General features: G+C 43.5%; 2 protein-coding genes across 4 annotated transcripts; one reads left to right on the forward strand and one right to left on the reverse strand.

Moving 5' to 3' along the window:
* Window positions 1–11765: 11765 nt before the first annotated feature.
* Window positions 11766–15596, reverse strand: tada3l (transcriptional adaptor 3 (NGG1 homolog, yeast)-like). Of its 3 annotated transcripts, none has more exons than XM_006784660.3 (9): window positions 15366–15596; window positions 14811–15054; window positions 14430–14677; window positions 14169–14274; window positions 13929–14064; window positions 13735–13838; window positions 13507–13613; window positions 12916–13107; window positions 11766–12809 (listed from the first exon to the last, which is right to left on the reverse strand). In XM_006784660.3, exons 2-9 carry the CDS (start codon window positions 15018–15020, stop codon window positions 12617–12619), a joined length of 1296 nt encoding a protein of 431 aa, XP_006784723.2. In that variant the 5' UTR covers window positions 15021–15054; window positions 15366–15596; the 3' UTR covers window positions 11766–12616. The 3 variants fall into 3 exon arrangements, with proteins under 3 accessions (XP_006784723.2, XP_035761122.2, XP_087696707.1); XM_035905229.2 differs by lacking the exon at window positions 15366–15596 and adding an exon at window positions 15155–15350; XM_087840581.1 differs by lacking the exon at window positions 15366–15596 and having other exon boundaries at window positions 14811–15092.
* A 188-nt stretch (window positions 15597–15784) lies between these two features.
* On the forward strand, window positions 15785–18479 carry arpc4l (actin related protein 2/3 complex, subunit 4, like). The gene is made up of 6 exons (XM_006784656.3): window positions 15785–16031; window positions 16618–16736; window positions 17059–17170; window positions 17264–17359; window positions 17711–17881; window positions 17961–18479. The coding sequence occupies exons 1-6, from the start codon at window positions 16029–16031 to the stop codon at window positions 17964–17966; spliced, it is 507 nt and encodes a 168-aa protein (XP_006784719.1). The 5' UTR covers window positions 15785–16028; the 3' UTR covers window positions 17967–18479.
* The last annotated feature ends 500 nt before the right edge of the window (window positions 18480–18979 follow it).

Genomic DNA, 18979 nt, shown 5'->3' on the forward strand with positions numbered 1-18979 from the left:
GGATATAACCACGAATGAGTATCTGACTGTCTATAGAGCCTCCTGTGCCTGTGATGCTCGTCAGGGCGCAGCCCCGATGGGCTCATCTGGGCCTGGGGAGTGTTGGTGCAGTGGCGTCTGATAGGCTTCAGCTACTATATTTACCCTGCCTCTCATAAGAAAATACCAGACCCAAGAAACCCATCACATGTTCTCTCCTGTGGCCTTTTCCCACATCAACAACACATTCAGATAACATGGACAGGTCTGGAGAGAGTCAGGTTTAAATTAGAAGCAGAGACAGTCAGCAGGTCAGTGAGGGGTGGGGGACGAGTGATTGGTATTAAAGCACTAAAAGGCCAATCAACAGAACAGATGACTTAAACAGGAGAAGTGGAAAAACATCTCTGGACACTAACTTGTTTAAACAGGGTGTACTGACATTGTTTGTGTTGCACCCAAAATGAGAGACACTCTAACTGTAACCAAGGGGAACAGAAGCTCATGACAACAGAATCCAATTGAGTGGATGAAGAATCTCCAGTTGGGACACCCGTGCTGTGTGTTAGCCGTATTTGAAGGTGACATTGTCAGAGCACAGTGCATAAAGGATCGCTTATCTCAGTAATGTGCTGGAGGTTGTTTTGCTTTTTAACCCAGTTTGCAATAGAAGAAGTGTGAAAGAAAACTACATATATGATGCATGAAAACAAAACAAACAGAAACCAGGAAATGAGAACTAAAAGAATTTCAACTGATTGAAGAGTTGCCAGTAACCTCAAATTGTTCAGATAATTAAGGAAGCATTCAGCCTGCTGAACCTGTAAGACTGCACAGATAGCAGAGGTTTAAAGCAATAGACTTCTATCTTCTAGATATAACAATGTTTTCTTCGAACTTTAAAAAGAATATTTGGAACTATAGCTGAACAGCAGTCAGTGTTATACATACATATTGTAACTAAATCCCAAGTTGAGAAGAATCAGCGATCTGAAGTTTACATAAGCTTGGAAATAGTGTTCATACTCTATTTCACTGTGCTTAAGTGATGATACCTGGATAGTGTAAGGTGGTGGGAAGTATGGTAATCTTTGAAAGTCAACAGTGTTTCTGGAAAGTGACTTGGAAAGTGTGCACGCGGGGGCCGTGGTGTCTGTGGCTGATAAAGGCTGAGACATTTGTGGCTCAGTGTGAGTTTTCAGGGCTCTGGCAGAAAGTAGTGCTTATCCAACTGCAGGCCTGCGTCCTATCAGCTGCTTTTGGACGGCTGTACACGCCACTCTCACACCTGCTGATTCTTCTGGCACTTCCACAGAGGTCGGTGATAACGAGATGAGCCACACGAGATGGCCTTATGCAGGAGTCAAGCTTGTGCTGAAACTTCTTGAAGTCAAACAGGAGTAAATGATGAGGCAGAAAAAAACATACAGCTGGAAACAGCATGGTCCCCCCATTGAAGGGAATTGATTACATTCATGTCCAGTGTTGGGAAGGTTACTTTTAAAATGTATTCCATTACAGAATACAGAATACATGCCCCAAAATGTATTCTGTAACGTATCCCGTTACGTTACTCAATGAGAGTAACGTATTCTGAATACTTTGGATTACTTAATATATTATCATGCTGTTTACAACTACATGAATGTACTATTGCTGTGATTTATTACTGTAACTGAAAGTCCGCGGCTCCGAACCGTAGTAAAGGGACCTCTGGCTAATACGTCGGGTTCCATGTCGGGCTCATAGCTGAAATCTAGCTTTACTTTGTTGTCTGGGTCAACTTTTCTTGCGAGAGACAGAGAGAGGCGTTGAAAGGCTGCTCCAACGGAACTTATTGTTTTTGGAGGAAAACACGAACACGATGTACAGTCGAGTCTTAATAGCTTACTTACAACTGGGCTCGTCAGGCACTCTTCTTGGCTGCAGTGGTTATTATTATATTTACATGCTTCCAGCTCCCATTTTTGCTCGATGACAGCTCGTACTTTTCCTTTTTCTCCCTCCCTCGCTCACAGACACATAACGGGTATGGCAGTCCATTCTCCCTGCAGCACGGACTACACTGCCTATGATGCTACATTCTTTAGAGCTATACCTGTAGCATTCTGCCTATTAGCTTAGCGCCAACAACAACAAAAAGGCCTCTCTCACCCAGGAAACAGCAGAGAGAGAGCGTCACCCTGTAACCATGGCAACCGTAACGCTGCCACCTGGAACAACAGAACGTAGCTGTCAAACAAAACCCAAACAGTCCTGACCCGCGACAATATGAAACAGGGAAGTACCGCCGTGTAATCCATTTATTTCAACAAAGTAACTGTATTCTAAATACCACCTTTTTAAACGGTAACTGTAACGGAATACAGTTACTCATATTTTGTATTTTAAATACGTAACGGCGGTACATGTATTCCGTTACTCCCCAACACTGTTCATGTCATAGTGCTGTGCTGTGCAATCGTGAACATGTGGATTGCAGTTTATTACCCTGCATGCATGTGTGTGTGTGTGTGTCTCCTCCTAGTAGTTGTTGCCCTCACTCGCGCTGTCTTCCCTCAGTTCTCAGGCCTGTAATGTGATCTGAGTGTGTCTTACTCAAGAAAGGGCCAAGGGGATACCCATCAGAGCCGATCTGCAATCACAAGCTCAGGCACCCCCCCCACTCTGCTCTCCCCCTCAACAACAACCACCCCCCGCCCACCCTCAACACATCTCACAACGCGAAGCAAGGGGCTGAGGCGCCACAGACGCTTCCAGCCTCACATCCCGTGTCCATTTCACACCACGCCAAACCACCAGTCTATAGAAGCGCTGGCATGCACACTCAGGGAAATGTTTTCACTCCCACTGAATGAGGAGCATGCTTTGCAGAGAGTGCCTGTTTGTTCTGTGCCTTTCTGCATGTGAGCACCTAATGTAGCATGGGTAACACCCTTCACGGGGTGAGAGAGAGAGCAGCGGAGCCGAGTGCCAGAAGACAAGAGAGGAGGTAAACGGGCAAGAAATACTTAAAGTGCTGTGATGGTAATGTGGTACCAAGGTCCGGTCATCACGCCACAAAATAACTACTTGTTTGCTGCATATGTGTGTGCATATATGTATGTGTTCGTAACATGTTTAGCCCCCAGACGGGTAGGGCTGGTGGGGGGGAGTGGAGGTGTTGGTTGTGTGCCATATTTCCTTATCTCTGGTCAACATGCTTGTGCTAAGGGAGCAGCGCCTCCACCTCGACCTCAAACCCAGCCTGCCACTGTTGGAGGGCAGAAAAGGGAAGGGAGAGTAAGAAAGAGAAGGGGGTTGAGGTCTCTACAGCAGGAGCAGCAAATAAAGAGAGAGACAGACAGAGAGAGAGGCCCAGCACCTGACAGCTACTGACAGCTGAGCTTCCTCTCTCAGTGGGGCTTTCGTGACCACAAACTGACACACTCTCTCCCTCTCACACACACACACACACACACACACACACAAAACACAATGATCGATCCACTTTAGCTTTAGACTGTCAGACTGTGCTTCTGACTGTGTGTCAGAAGCACACACACTATATATGTGTGTGTGCGTGTGTGTGTAGAGGAGGAGCTCTTATATAACAAGTGTGTGACTGTATGAATGCAATGTTTTTGTGTGCTTGCCTTTCTGCGTATCAGCTCAGACGGTCCCTATGTCTGTAGGTTTAAAGTGTGTCCACCAGTGTCTTCCTGTGTGGTAACAGGCCACAAGAGGCAGGAAGCAACAGGTGTAAAAGAGGAATTAAGAAGAAAAGGAAAAAAAACACCACTACTTCCACCCCCACCCCTCCACCCTGTTTGCCTTTTGACCCTTTGCTGTCACTCCTGGCTTACTGTACCAGGGCAGCTGTGAAAATGACTTCTGCCTTAGCAGCGCCCAGCGAAAACAAAACATCATACGTATCTCTCTCCTCGTGTCAAAAGTGAACTGTAAGTGTTCTGGTTCTGTGTCTCCCGTCCGCACGAACCAGCACATGACCTGCATCTCACTTGGGTTGTTATTTAATCAAAGGTGGGGGGTAGGAAGCAGCTGCTGATGTCACACCCAGGACAGGCCATTCCTGATAAGAGCGCTTCAGACAGACAGCAGCAGATATGGCAGTAAATCACATTAGTCACTTGCATCGGTGACACAGCTGTTGAATTTGTTAATTTGTCATAAGGGGAAAGGTCGCGTTTATGTTTGCTGGCTTCATCGTTTGCAAGCGGCGAGGCTTTTTCAAACAGTGGAGAGCTCCAGTTCTATTTTACATTTTTAAAAAAAACATCCTACCTTGTGCAACAGGTGTTTCTTGAAGTTCAGATGGATAGAGTCATCAGTGAAACCGAGAGTTCAAGAAACATTTTAAAGGTATGTTTCTCATTGCCTTATTTTGAACTCTCTGCATTTGCTTCCATGCAGACTGTTAGCAATAAGGCAGGAAACAGGGAGAGGGCTTGGCTCTGCTTTTTCTTTTCTAAAGCCCACTAATTAATATGATTGTAGATGATGTGTGTTGTTCTCCATGGACAGATCCCCAAAAGGTCAGGCGAGATCTTAGTATTTTATAAAACTTTATAAAACACAATGATTCTTAATGAGATCAAAAGAGGGGCATCTTTTGATTGGGGGAAGGGAGATTGTGCTAACATAAGATGAAATATACACAGTGTTGGGGAGTAACGGAATACATGTACCGCCGTTACGTATTTAAAATACAAAATATGAGTAACTGTATTCCGTTACAGTTACCGTTTAAAAAGGTGGTATTTAGAATACAGTTACTTTGTTGAAATAAATGGATTACACGGCGGTACTTCCCTGTTTCATATTGTGGCGGGTCAGGCCTGTTTGGGTTTTGTTTGACAGCTACGTTCTGTTGTTCCAGGCGGCAGCGTTACGGTTGCCATGGTTACAGGGTGACGCTCTCTCTCTGCGTGTTTCCTGGGTGAGAGAGCGCCTGTTGTTGTTGTGCTAAGCTAATAGGCAGAATGCTACAGGTATAGCTCTAAAGAATGTAGCATCATAGGCAGTGTAGTCCGTGCTGCAGGGAGAATGGACTGCCATACCCGTTATGTGTCTGTGAGCGAGGGAGGGAGAAAAAGGAAAAGTACGAGTTGTCATCGAGCAAAAACGGGAGCTGGAAGCATGTAAATATAATAATAACCACTGCAGCCAAGAAGAGTGCCTGACGAGCCCAGTTGTAAGTAAGCTATTAAGACTCGACTGTACACCGTGTTCGTGTTTTCCTCCAAAAACAATAAGTTCCGTTGGAGCAGCCTTTCAGCGCCTCTCTGTCTCTCGCTAGCAAAGTTGACCCAAACAACAAAGTAAAGCTAGTTTTCGGCTACGAGCCCTACACAGAACCCACCGTATTAGCCAGAGGTCCCTTTACTACGTACTACGGTTCGGAGCCGCGGACCTTCAGTTACAGTAATAAATCACAGCAATAGTACATTCATGTAGTTGTAAACAGCATGATAATATATTAAGTAATCCAAAGTATTCAGAATACGTTACTCTCATTGAGTAACGTAACGGAATACGTTACAGAATACATTTTGGGGCATGTATTCTGTATTCTGTAATGGAATACATTTTAAAAGTAACCTTCCCAACACTGAATATACAACCCGCCCTCTGAGATATTTTTAGCCACGAATTCATCTGTGGTTTCTTTCACAATCTCCTGCACGTGAACCGCCCCCCACCAGTTGCTCATTTCTCCCATCATTTCTTTTTGGTGGTTTCCTCAAACCTCTCCTATTTTAGTATGTTCCACCAAACTTGCCCTCTTGTGTAAAGACAAAAAAAAAATACCCCTCCAAGTTCCCCGTCCTCTGTCTCATAAAACAACATGGTCCTCTGTGTTTGCGCACACGAGTGTGTGTGTGTGTGTGTTTTCATGCACCGACGGTTATGTTCCCCATCCTGTAGGGAGTGATCTGAGCTCAGTACAGCGAGGAGGATAGCCTGCCTGGATTCACCAGCAGCTCTTTATAAGGACAAGGGGAAAAAGGCCCCGCTGTCTCTAAATTTAGATGGACTTTATTAGGCCTCTTGTCTTGTTTCCCCTGTCCCATCCCCTCCTCCTTTGCTGCTGTTAGAAATCTCTCACCAAAGCCATGTGGGAGGCCGACCCTCCTCTCCATCACAGTGAGGGGAGAGTTTGCCTGATAATGATCTGGCTGATAATAATCACAGAGCAGAGGAAGCAAAAGAAACATGGGGAGAGGGTGACAAAGGGTGGGTGGTGACAGAAGCATTTTTCATTGTGTCTCCTTTGCTCCTCAACAACTATCATCGACACTGCCAGTGATGTCCTCTCGCTTAAAGTCTTAGAGGGAGAACCGTAGCAGGAAAGTGGTATGTTTATTTATCCAAGCCCAATAAGGAAGAGTGTGACAATTCTCCAAATCCCACCTCTATAAGAGTGGTCTCCCTATTCCAGAAGTTGCGTTAAATTAAATCACAGAGATTTAATTGCGTTGCATTAAATCTCTGTGAAAATATGTGCATATTTATCCATACATAGCCCTCTACATACCTCTGCTATCAGGCCTTATCTCCACTGCAAAACATACTTCAAGAGCTTTGAATGCTGTTGTCCACATTTACTGCCAAAGATAAATAGCCTCCTAACAACTCCACACTCTGTCGTTCCTATCTCACTCATTGCCTAGGTGATTCAAACAAAGAACAGCCAAACACAAATTGTCACAGTACTTAGGAAACTTCGCTACCAATGCAGAAGGGAATGAGAGAGATCATGGACCTGTGATGGCTTGAGTCTCTCAGAGGAGAGACTCTGTATGCAGAATTTAGCATCAGCACTTTATCGTGATTTATCTTGTAGGTCTTGGATCTAACAGAAGTTCAACCTCACCTTGTGTCATTTATTCGGATCGAAACCAGATATGCATTTTTTTTTTTTTACATTTCCAAAATACCACAAACACAATCTCTCATATACCCAAACTTAGACTACTCTGATAACAATTCTTCTTGTACACCTAAATAATGAGCAAAGCCCTCACAGCTTAATGTAAAAGCAGCGAGTCTGTGGTAGACTGCTCATATTCTACAAAATACACCAGAGGAATTACAACAGGGCTGAAAGAAGTAGCCCAAGAATATTTATTTCTACTTCACCAATGAGCAGACAGCCCAGGAGCCCGGACAGGTGGGGATGATCAGGGCAGAAGAGAGCGATTTGCATTTGAGCTGCCAAACTCCGGAGTCACAGAAGAAAGGCATCAACTGCCACGCAAATGGGAAGCAAATAAGATTCAAATCAGGGCGGGTTAAAGGAGTGGCCAAAAAGATGAGAGCATATGAGAGTTTTGTGTACTGGTATGCAGAACTATTTGCTGTGTGCACCATCCAGTCGCTTTTGCTTCTGGCCTTGTGCTAAAAGGCCTTTCCAGTTTTACCGCAACAGCACCACCAGCAGCAGCAGCACCACCAGCAGCAGCAGCAGCAACCCTCTGGGGAAGGACAAACCATGACATCAGAACAGTGAAAGGAGCACTGGAGACAATAGTTCTCTGTGCGGGAGAAGGGCCGAGGCGTGGCCTGGCTGGACAGAGGGTCTTCTCAGTGGACCAGCCAGCCTCAGCAGCTGTCTCAACCTCTGTCTGTATCTCTGTCACACACACAATTTCAATTCCGCATGAAAGCTGACATAGCATTAGGACAAAGAGTCAACAGATTTATGTTGAAACCCTCCAGCTCTATGTATCTCTCCTTGTGCTTGTGCGTACTTGTGTTTGTGTGTGTGTGTGTGTGTGTGTCAGCCTTTTATGCATGCTCAGTTCCAGCTAAGGAACGCAGGCATGGAGGTGGAGTAGGAGAGCCACAGAGAAAGAAATATGGTTGGTACACAGTGGCAAAACAAAGAGGCAATGGAGAGAACGCCCTCCTCTGATCTGGGGTGATAGTAGCATGGGATAACTGTGCATGTGTGCACATGTAAACACACGTCGCCCCGCACAATGTCTGCTCACATAACAGAAATATATTTATTATAGTCTGTCTGTTGATGTGCAGCAGATGCATATCTCGTGCCAAACTTATTTACCCACACCCTCCAGTGGCGGGTCCTCTTCTTCAAACAGCCGTAAAACTTTACGGGCCATGGCAGAGAGGAGTGAAGAAGCTCACCACGTAGCTGAATTTCACACGGGGAGAGGGGACGGAGCCTCGCTGATCCAGTGAGCATCGGGGACACACGCACCACCTAGGTTGTCAAAAGGAGTCTAACTAGCCCTTTTTCCCTCTTTTCTTTCTTTCTTTTTTTTTTTAAAAAAGAGACTCAATATGTGATGAGCAAACAGAGGACGAGCATCATTGAGCATGTATGAGCAGTGTATTAACACAAAACCCACCTGCCCTTCAGTTTAGGTCTAATGACAACAAATGCAACAAAAGACCTGTGTGATACGCCCGGCCTCGAGGGGCCACCACAGCAATCTATTCAGCCTCTCATTCACCTGTGAGGAGGACTCAATAGGTTTGCATGTTATTAAAAGCTTTCATACACAAGGGCTGATGGCATTATGGATCTGCATAGAGGACACTCACCTAAACTGAGGAGTTTTTAAAATAATGACTGTTTGCCCCATTGTTAGAAACTCCAGCTTTCTGAGCATGAGGTGTTTTTTTTTTAAACAACATGCCAGTTCCTGATTTTATCGTCTGGGTTGTTTTAATGTAGATTCAGCAAGTTTCCATTAACGGTCTTGCCATTACACACAAACACGGAAACACACGAGCAAAACACTCACACAATGTAATAAACAGGGCATTATTGCCACCCTTCCCCCCCCCCCGACAGGCTGCTGTTAAATTTGTAATGATTCAGCCGAGTTTTAAAGTGTCGCAAGATGTAAGCTGATTTGTTCCTGACAAACCTGCACTGTGGAGCTCAAGGCTATTTAAAATACAAACATCAACCTGACTAGATGTAGTTCAAAGCCTGAAATCCGTCATGTCAGCAATGCTTGGGGATCTGACGTCAACCTAAACATGTTGAGAGAAGAGAAGATTTTATCTGTGGGGTTTTCACATGCTTTGTAACAGAGTTTCAACAGAGAGAGTTTCACTGCCTTGATCGTGACTTGACCGACTGACCAAGTTACAGCAGTTTCATCAGGAAATAGCTCCGTGTCATAAGATTGTACAGGCCTCACAGATTAAAAGAGGTAGCTTTATGGGTGCTACAGTGGGGGAATTATTATTTGATCCCCTGCTGAATTTGGAAGTTTCACATTAACGAACAGTCTCTATTTTTTTTAGTAGTTTTATTTTAATGAAGGGAGACAGAATATAATCCAGAAAAAACACATTACCTAAAAGCTACATTAAAGTTTCAAGTTGATTTACATGTCGTTGAGTGAAATAAGTACTTGATCCCAAAAACATGACTTAATACTTGGTGGAGAAACTCTTGTTGGCAACCACAGCGGTAAGACATGTTTTGTAGTTGTTCATCAGGTTTGCACACATCTCAGGAGGGATTTTTGCTCCCTCCTCTTTACAGAAACTTTCTAAATCCTTTAGGGTTTTTTTTTTTATTACTGTTTGGAAACCCAAACCTTGAGCTTCCTCCACAGACTTTCTATAGAGTTGATGTCTGGAGACTAGCTAAACCACTCAATGACTTTAATGTGCTTCTTCTTTTGCCACGTCTTTGTTGCCTTGGCAGTATGTTTTGGGTCACTTTAATGCTGGAAAACCAAGCCATGACCCAAATTTAGTGTTCTGGGTGAGGGAAGGAGGTTCTAGTCCAAGATTTTATGGTATATGGCCCGGTCTTTTGGCCCCTCAGTTCCGTGAAGTCGTCTTGCACCCTTAGCAGAAAAACAGCTCCCATATCATAATGCTTCCACCTCCATGGTGACTGTTGGGATGGTGTTCTTTGGGTCATACACAGCATTTCTCTTCTTCCAAACACGGCAGGTTAAGTTGATGCCAAAGAGCTTGAGTTTGGTTTCATATGACCACAGCATTTTCACTGGTAAACTTCAGACAAGCCTGCACATGTGTCTTCATGAGCAGGTGGAGCTTGCAGACGCTGCTAAATTGCAGCGTCTGCAAGTTCTATTATGTGTGTTACAGTGGTGTTTTTGGTCACTGCTCCTCCCATGTTGTTCTGTGCTGCTTCACCGCCTTTCTCATGATCCTCTTCGTATCATCAGGCAAAATCTTGCATGAAGCTCCAGATTGAGGTGGATTGATGGTCATTTTGTATTTGTTGTATTTCTGAATAATTGCACCAGCAGTTGTCATCTTCTCATTAAGCTGATGGTCAATCTTGTCCCTGATGATTTGACAAATCTTAGGTCCGATTTGTCAAAGGACTGAAACTGATTCTGTGCGCAGGCGTGCTTTATATAGGTACGAAGTTGAGATCAGGAGAATCTATAACTGACTGACTGATTGTAATCTTGTGTCATGTGGTCACACAGGCAATCTGTGGGAACCTGAATTTTGGCTGAGTTGTAGGGGATCAAATACTTATTTAATATTTTGCCTCTCTTCATTAAAATGAAACTACCACAAAAGAAATAGAGACAGTAATGATAGGACTTTGTACACATTTCTAACAAAGCCTCTTGAGTTTGAAAGTCACATGGGCGAGTCTTTTCTTATCACACACATCAGGAGAAAGAATCACAGAAAAGCTGTTTGAAACTGCTGAGAATGACAAAGAAACATCAGCATGGCTGCGGTCTTTTCAAAAGATACTTTCTGAATCTATCTGGGTGAACAGCAGTTTGGTGGTTTTTGCTGTGACCATGTGACAGTTTCTTAAGGAAACTGTTTCTTTCTGGTAACATTTCTTTGGGTGTCTGTTTCTCTGTAGGATGAACTGTGTAACCCACAGCTGCACACTGAGCAACAGTCTCTTACTTTATCCCCAAATCCAGATCGGTGAGGATCATAAAGTGAAAGATGGACATATACAATGACCAACAAAGAGACACACACAGTATTGCAATTATGTCAACCATGGGCTACAATGTATACCAAAAGGCACAGACTGCCATCTAGTGGTGCCTCTGGATCCTGATACTTCCACCTACCCTGCAGGAAATCTGGATTTGCAATGTGCAATGTGGCTTAATAATGAAGACATGTAGCTTTAATGTACAGCAGTTTAGAAAGATTTTAAGAACATCCTCCTAACCAGCAAAAAAACTGGTGACAAACAGAATAACTTCCAGTCTAAGAGTTGTCTCTTAATTACTACTGCTATTGCTGGAACAATGTGACTGTATTTTATTCTACAGCCCAGCAGCCGAATGGAGAAAATATCTTGTTTTCCTTTTAAATGAAGACAGTTTTAATCATTCCTTAGAGACCTACATAGAATGGTTCTTCACCGTATTAGAAGTACTTAAGTATGTGATCAGGTAAACCTTTTCCACCCACCCTGGATTTCAGCATCAGCAACTGAAAACTGAATATCATGCAGTAAATATATCTTTGAGATACAGAGATGATGGACGTTACCGCCTCTTTAATCATAATGCACCACGTTATGCTGCTGGGAACAGTTTTCTGTAATCAGAAGCTCACGTTGCTAGGTTACAGCATCGGGCTCACCTCTTCTTCTTGGTTTTCAGCCCATTTGACATGTTGATCACATTGTTTCTCTCACGTTTGTGTTTTTATTTAATTTTATTCAAATGTATTGTTAATTATGTGGTCAGCATTTTTTTTAACATTGGTTGCTAATAAATAAACTGACTAAGAACATAAAGAAAGCAAAAGCACAAATATCAACAGATGTGACAGTTTTATTGTTTTAATAAGTAGCAATGGTCTATGTCTTTTTTTTGCTCCGGGCGGACCCACTGTTAGCACTGAAGGGACGAGATGTTGCTGCACACACTGCAGCATCTTGTCTGGTTTTTTTTTAACATATACAAAACCTGTTCTTAAATTGTACTGATGTATTCTTTTCACAGCATTACAATGGCAGCTGAAATTTAAAAAATGTAAAAAAAAAAAAATAATAAAAATGAACCAACAAAGAAAAACGTTCCAAACAACAGTATAAAACTCAGAGATGCATGCTGAATGTTACTGATCCGATGATTGCTCTGCTGTACATCACATGGAACAAAAACAACTACAGAAACGTCCCTACCTAAATCATGCAGAGCTGTAATAAATGGTATGTTACATCACTGGCCTCTTTCACATACCTTCCATTTAATTGCAGGAATCTGAACACGTGGCTTCATACATCAGTGAGGAGCCTGCATTGCAACGGTAATGCCACTAGGTCAGGCTGAGCGACACAAGTGAGACTGTTTGCTGCAGAGTTAACATGACTGCATGTGCACAGTGCATATTTGCGAGTTGCTCAGCCCAACCCACTAGAAAATACCATGCAATAACAAGTTATATTCATTTCTATTTACAGTAAGAATAAAGTCATTTTGACCATTTCCAATTCCCAAAAGTCAGCATGGTCTGTGTTCTATCATGAAGCCGGCGTGTCCAGTTGCCGGCAGATCAACGGACAGGGAAGCCTGAAAGAGGCCTTTGATGCAACTGACAGCTGTTCGAGCTGTGTGTTAGATTGAAGAGGTTTCTTCCAATATTTTTTTCACCACAGAAACTGTGGTTTCCTCTATCCATCCAGTAATTTGAGAATGCTTTCTCTCTCCTTCAGTGCTTTCCAGGCCTGATCTTTCTCCTTCTTAGTTGGGGTACGTTTCTTCTGCCTGGCTGCCATGATTCGCCGGAACGCCTCCATCACCTCATTGTCAGACACCCTGACTCTCTGCCTTAACTCCTGTTTGCGCATCTCCTCTTTTGCCAACCTGTGAAAAAACAGCAAATCCAGAGTTTCATGTGATCAAAGATCTCTAACACATGTACAGTTTCACTTAGGTGGCAAACAGAACCACTGCTGCTTTCTGTCCTCACCGTAGCAGCTCCTGCTTTCTGGCTCGGTTGTGAGCGGTCAGGGCTTTGAGTTCTGCTTGTCTCTTCTGCAGCTCTGCAAGGACCTCATCCTCAGAGTCTCCTCCCTGGCCAGGTCGCTCCTCGGAGTCCAGCAACCCCTGGGCTACCAGCTCCTCTTTGATTCGAGCCTCCAGGGAGCGCGTATGAGGAACGCTAAAGATGGCGAAGATCATAAGAAATATGCAGATGCAGAGCGGAAAACACCACTAAAACAACCAACGAATATCATCGAGGAAATATATATTAAAAAATGTTACCACCTTAAATCTAGAACCAATTTTTCCCTTTAAATTTAATGGACAGGAATAAACATCCATGTTTGTGTGTGCAGGCACAGCTGCATGAAAGTAGACAGTAAATTGAGGTACTTTGAAGAGTTAGCTGCTGACCTGCCAAAACATCCTAAAAAAGATTGAATGTGTTTTGTCTTTTGTTTCATGCTGAGGATACCGAGGTCTGTGTGGATGAGGAGATTGTGTTCAAAAATGGCTGCTATTTCAGAAGGTCCTCTCATGTAATACATCAAAAATGTATTTGATGCTGACATTATACCTAAAAGCTTTTCCTTGGCTTCGGGGTGAAGTCCCAGCACCATCGTTAGCATCCTTTCCTGAAATGTCCGGTATAGGGGAATCCTCCATGGGGGATATAATGTTCTCCTGGAAGAAACCATGCTCATGTATTTATATGTATATTATTATTTGTATTTTTTAAAACACAATGATGCATTATTATAAGCGTTATCAGGGCATAAGCTGGTCACAAAATGATGAGTCTGACCTCTACAAGGGCCTGCAGCAGACGCTGTGTGAGAGGACCAAAGGGACAACCGTCTTCTGGAGATTCGTGTTGGGATTCTGACTTTTTCAGCAGCGAGTCCACATCTACAGCAAGTGAAGATAAATGTTAGTGTTAAGGTGGAGTTACTAGTTCATGCACAGTCATGTGTCGGTGCAGGTGAGCCTTCCCCTCACCTTTTGCGTCCAATTCAGAAAGCGGCCCTCCCATGACGCTTTTCTTTTTGTCATTGGCTCGTGCTCCTTCCCTCTGCTCCTCCAGCAGATCCTCCTGAGCCCACCGCTGAGAGTAGTGTTTTCCCAATGCTGGAATCTACCATTAACACAGATCAGCCCCAAACCACAAAACACTCTTATTCACTGCATTGGATACAGTTATTTGTAACATAACGTTGCGTACATGGCTCTATGTCATACCTTGAAGTAGTCTGCTTCATCCTCTGGTGGTTTAAGAAGCTCCTCCAACAATCGTACTTCTTCATTTGTAATATCTGCACAGTATGGCTCCACTGAGGCCCAGAATCTTAAAAACAGAAATATTACAAGGTAATATAAGAATAAAGTTCTTTACTTGCTAAAACACACATTTGAGAATAACTTGAAAATTAGAAGGAAAAAAAATTAAAACATCAAAGAGAAAATAAACTAAGCAGATATATTTTGTATGTTGTTGCGGACCTGTTGGGAGCATCATTTTTAGGGTTGCGGGGAATGTCTTGAGGGTCATCTGTAAATTCATACTCTTGTACTTTTGGCTGCAGGTTTTTAGTTTTGGGTCTGCCGGGACCTTGGCCTGGCCCATGACCCCCTTTACTGTCCAATTTCTGCTTCTTTGGTTTGTGGCGAGATGAGGCAGCGGGGTCTGGGTCTTTTCCCAACTTCAGAAAGCGTTTATCTCCCTTCTTATCTTGCCAGTCTGTAAGGATCTGAGATAAATAGAGAGGAAAAAATTATGGTAGCCTTTAATATACAAGGTTGCATCTAGATGCTTAGAGATGAAAGTTTTATGGTTAAAAGAAAAGTTATATGAAAGAAGAGAGGTCACCAGCTTGTTCCTACCTGTCTCTGCTCTTCCAGTGCTCGGAGGCGGCGGGTAGCTGACGACAGCAGTGTCTCCAGCTCCAGCTGCAGGGTATCCAGCTCTTCGATGCCGATGCCATCATCCTCTGAGCGGCCCAGCACAGCAGTGTAGCGGGGGCATACCTTGACATGCTCCACGGGCTTAAAGTCGTAGTATTTCAGTGGGGGGCAGTCCTTCAGCTCACTCATGATGTATTGCAGCAAAGACCTGACAGTGATTTTACTGGCATAAGACAAAATACTCATTAGATTATCAGACTGACATACAATGTGAGTCCAGCTCTGTGCCTGTAGCTCTCACACACAAATTCAGAAACACTTACGTACGGCCGCACGTACAGTCAGGACTGCTTTAAAGAGCGCAGGCTCGCTGGGCCCGAAATGCTGTAGAATACGTTTAAATTCTAACAAGGGTTTCTTTTATATTCATGATTTGCGCACAGACGCTTTAAATGTGGGCGTTTTAAACCCACACCACACAAACATAGCGCACAAATTATAATGTGTGTAATGTTTTAGAGCAGCGATAGTTACCTTCACTGAATGGCGTCCATGATGGGTGAAACCATTGTGGTAAGAGGGGTGTGTGTGTGAAAATTATTCACCTAAAATGATGTCCAATTTTATATATAATGACGATTCTGAGGAGAAAGAATAAGATAATTAAATTTTTACAAAACCTAACCAGGCATTTTAAGTCGTAAAAGCAATTTAAAAAGTGGTAAGTCTGAGAATACAGAGTCTGGAGACTTGGCGCTTCATAGAGCCTGTTGAGTAGTCTATCACAATGGTATCATCGGATGATACCAAACCTAGGCGTATTAAAAATATTTGCTGCCAAGCTTTTAATTTGGAAGTTAGACAGTATAGTTTGTGTACGTTAATCTTGATAATTGACATCTAACTATCAAAACCATATAAGGTAAAAATAAAAACTCGTGAGACAACAGCTGTTGTCCCCTCTTCATAGTGCAGAATGGGAACACCCTAGGGTGTGCTCGTTTTAGGAAAAATACACTCCACCTGGGCGGAGAAATAAATGCGAACCGTGACATTTACGCTGGGTGGGTAAAAACTATTCATTACACTAACCCTTGCATCAAAACGAACACACCATAGATTTTCTCGACTATGTAGGATTTACGGAAGAGTCGTCCCAGGCGTGGCTGAGGAACTTCCGTCTTTTACAGCTCAAAAATGGTAAGTCTCCAGCACAACACTCAGCTTTATATTTAATTATTTAGCGAATTACCCCAAGTAACTACTGCCACATTTAACTTAAGATTAGCTAGCTAGCTGTGTGTTCCTTGTAGACGTGGTTTCTGGTTGGCTGCAGCAAAATGAGATTACGGGCATCCTTGATACGGTTTGCAGAAACAGATTGACTGAGCTGTCTTTTCCTCTCGTTTCCTTTTCTGCTCGTTTCTGTGACCTGTAGCTCCACCACAGTTTGTCCTTAAACCGTGGAAAAGCGACGTATATAGCTGGCATAAACACAGTAAATAATTTGGATGAGCTGCAGTGTCGATCACCTGAAGGCATCACATCCTCTTCTGCATTCATATCGCAGAGAGATCTACACGTAGCTACGTCGCATTAGTAGATACTTGTTCATTCTGCCTGTGATAACAGATAGCTGTCAAGTGAGACTTGCACACGGATTATTGTCATGCGTAGCCTTAAATACCAGTCCCTGCCGGGCGATTTACCTTTATTCAACTGGAAGGATCTCATTGCATGTGCCCGAATCCTCCCAGGTTTTACCTTTTATTACTTTTCTCTTCAGACAGCGACTCTGCGCCCCTACTTAAACGCTGTGAGGGCCACCTTGCAGGCAGCCCTATGTCTGGAGAACTTCTCCTCTCAGGTGGTGGAGCGCCACAACAAGCCAGAGGTGGAGGTCAGGTATGTTTAGCAGCACTCAATTGAGTCTCACTGGTTTGTTCCCTGCTGCTTCCCACCCTATGCTTCCTCATGTTTCTCCTGCCCTAAAGATGTGTGTATTATGATCAGCTGCTGGCAGACGAGTTCAGTCATGTGCAAACTTGCATAAGAAAATCAAGGAGGGAAGAAAAATGGCTACAAGCAAGGGCAAGGCTTTAAAGTTGGACTGAAGGGACTTGCCTCAGCTTGTTCGCAGGTGTCCTCCTCGTTCAGTGTTGCGGGGTCTCGAGCATAACGTTGAGTTTTACTGTGTTTAGAAAGACTGTTTTTGCTGTTGTTACAGGAGCAGTAAGGAGCTGCTGCTTCAGCCGGTGGTGATCAGCCGTAATGACAAGGAGAAGGTTCTCATTGAGGGATCCATCAACTCCGTCAGAGTCAGTATTGCTGTCAAGCAGGTCAGTAGAGCTTGCATGGTTTTAACTTTTATTGTGGTTATGACTTTCCAGAATATTCTAACACTCTTTTAAAACTACTATGATTGACTGCAGGCCGACGAGATCGAGAAGATCCTTTGCCACAAGTTTATGCGCTTCATGATGATGAGAGCAGAGAACTTCTTCATTCTGCGGAGGAAGCCAGTAGAGGTAAGAGACAGCGAGTGACGAAAGAGAAATCAGTACTTATTAACAGTATCAGAGGAAGAATACTACGTACAAAACGAGGAAGTGTGGGAACTTTTTAAATGAGTCATAAAGGTCTTCATGCATGCATGTTTTAGAAACATCATACAGACAGTAAACACCTCAATAAAGAAGATCCAGAAGAGGGTTGGTGCAGCAGGGGAGGATGGTAGGGATGGGGGAGTTGGAGGCAGACGATCCGCTGTGTTGTTGGAGCAAGCAAAAGAAGGAAACAACATTAAATATCTCAGTATTTACACTAGCTTAATGCAGTAACACAAATGGTGTCTTTTCTTTTTTCCACTCTTATTTTAGGGATATGATATTAGCTTCTTGATTACCAACTTCCACACGGAGCAGATGTACAAACACAAGTTGGTGGACTTTGTCATCCACTTCATGGAGGAGATCGACAAGGAGATCAGTGAGATGAAACTTTCGGTTAATGCCAGGGCCCGTATCGTTGCCGAAGAATTCCTCAAGAATGTAAGTGACTTGTTCGCTTCCTGCAGCGGTTCCGCTTTTATTATTGCCTCGTGTTAATTTGATTCTCTTGTCTTTACAGTTCTGATGGAAGTGTTGGTGTTTCCCCCCGTGCCACCCTGGGAATGTTCCAAGGGCCACTCAGCACAAGAGTGGAGAGTTAAAGGAGTAAGCAGCCGACCCGAGAGGAGAGGAACGTGACCAATCTGGCTTTGATGCCCTTTATTTACCCTTTACACCCGAGTGTCTTCCTGTACTCATGAATATCAATGACTGTACATAATGAAATATTTACAGTTTCATTTTCAGCCACTTAGAACAAATCCCCAAACAAAGGCGGGTCCTTAAAGTATTAATCAAGTTGATAACCATGAGTACAGGAGCGCTGAGGCTGTGCTGTTCCAAATAAAACTCAGAAGAATTTTGTATTTTTTTGTGTTCTGTCGCTGTCGTTTTAAATTTGTCTCCAAATTTTCTCTGTTCAGGACATACTTGTTTGTGGAAGTGTTAAGTCACACGTAGAAAGAGCTCACTGTAAAGAAACTGCCATCAGTCATGCAAGAAGATACGGAAATATAATAATAAAACTCAGTTGTTTATACCTGTTTGTGTTTGAAAGCTGCCATTTTTGCTGCACTGTTGCTGTTCCTATAAATGGATTTGCTCTGTTTCAGAGGAAGTTGTTCTGAGCCTGCCCTTTAACCACATTTTGCCTTATGCGTAACTGCTGTGCGCCGTTTCAGCCGCCAGGAAGGGGAAGTGCAGGCAGGGTGTGAGTCGCTGCATCTGACGGCGTTTGTTCACATTCACAACTTAATCCGAATCGTTCGATCCAAATCAAGACTTGAGTGTGCTGTGAAGAAAGCGCCATTTTCACAATAACCTTAAGTATTTCTAAAAATAAAAAAAAATAAAAATCCACTTTAATTTGAGCAGCTGTACTTACTACACACACACACACTTCACAAAAGTTGTGACTCGTGGAGGCTGATACTGCCGTCACACGCAGGGAGGAAGAGATTTGTGTTTCTGTCCTGGCTCGAAGAGGACGCAGCCAAATTAACTTTACAATAATGGAAAGATAGCTTTGCAACTTCCTAA

Source organism: Neolamprologus brichardi, chromosome 5, assembly GCF_056152115.1.
Source record: "Neolamprologus brichardi isolate AB-2024 chromosome 5, ASM5615211v1, whole genome shotgun sequence".
In the NCBI taxonomy this organism is placed as follows: domain Eukaryota; kingdom Metazoa; phylum Chordata; class Actinopteri; order Cichliformes; family Cichlidae; genus Neolamprologus; species Neolamprologus brichardi.

Bases quoted from the DNA above. Each gene is read 5' to 3' on its own strand.
- tada3l (XM_087840581.1), bottom strand. From the start codon at position 15,077: ATGAGTATTTTGTCTTATGCCAGTAAAATCACTGTCAGGTCTTTGCTG. The intron at 14,275-14,429 runs GTCCGCAACAAC...TCTGTTTTTAAG, and splicing joins AAAAATGATGCTCCCAACAG to ATTCTGGGCCTCAGTGGAGC. The intron at 12,810-12,915 runs GTGAGGACAGAA...GTTTTTTCACAG, and splicing joins AGAAAGCAGGAGCTGCTACG to GTTGGCAAAAGAGGAGATGC.
- arpc4l (XM_006784656.3), top strand. The intron at 16,737-17,058 runs GTATGTTTAGCA...CTGTTGTTACAG, and splicing joins AAGCCAGAGGTGGAGGTCAG to GAGCAGTAAGGAGCTGCTGC. The intron at 17,360-17,710 runs GTAAGAGACAGC...CTCTTATTTTAG, and splicing joins TGCGGAGGAAGCCAGTAGAG to GGATATGATATTAGCTTCTT.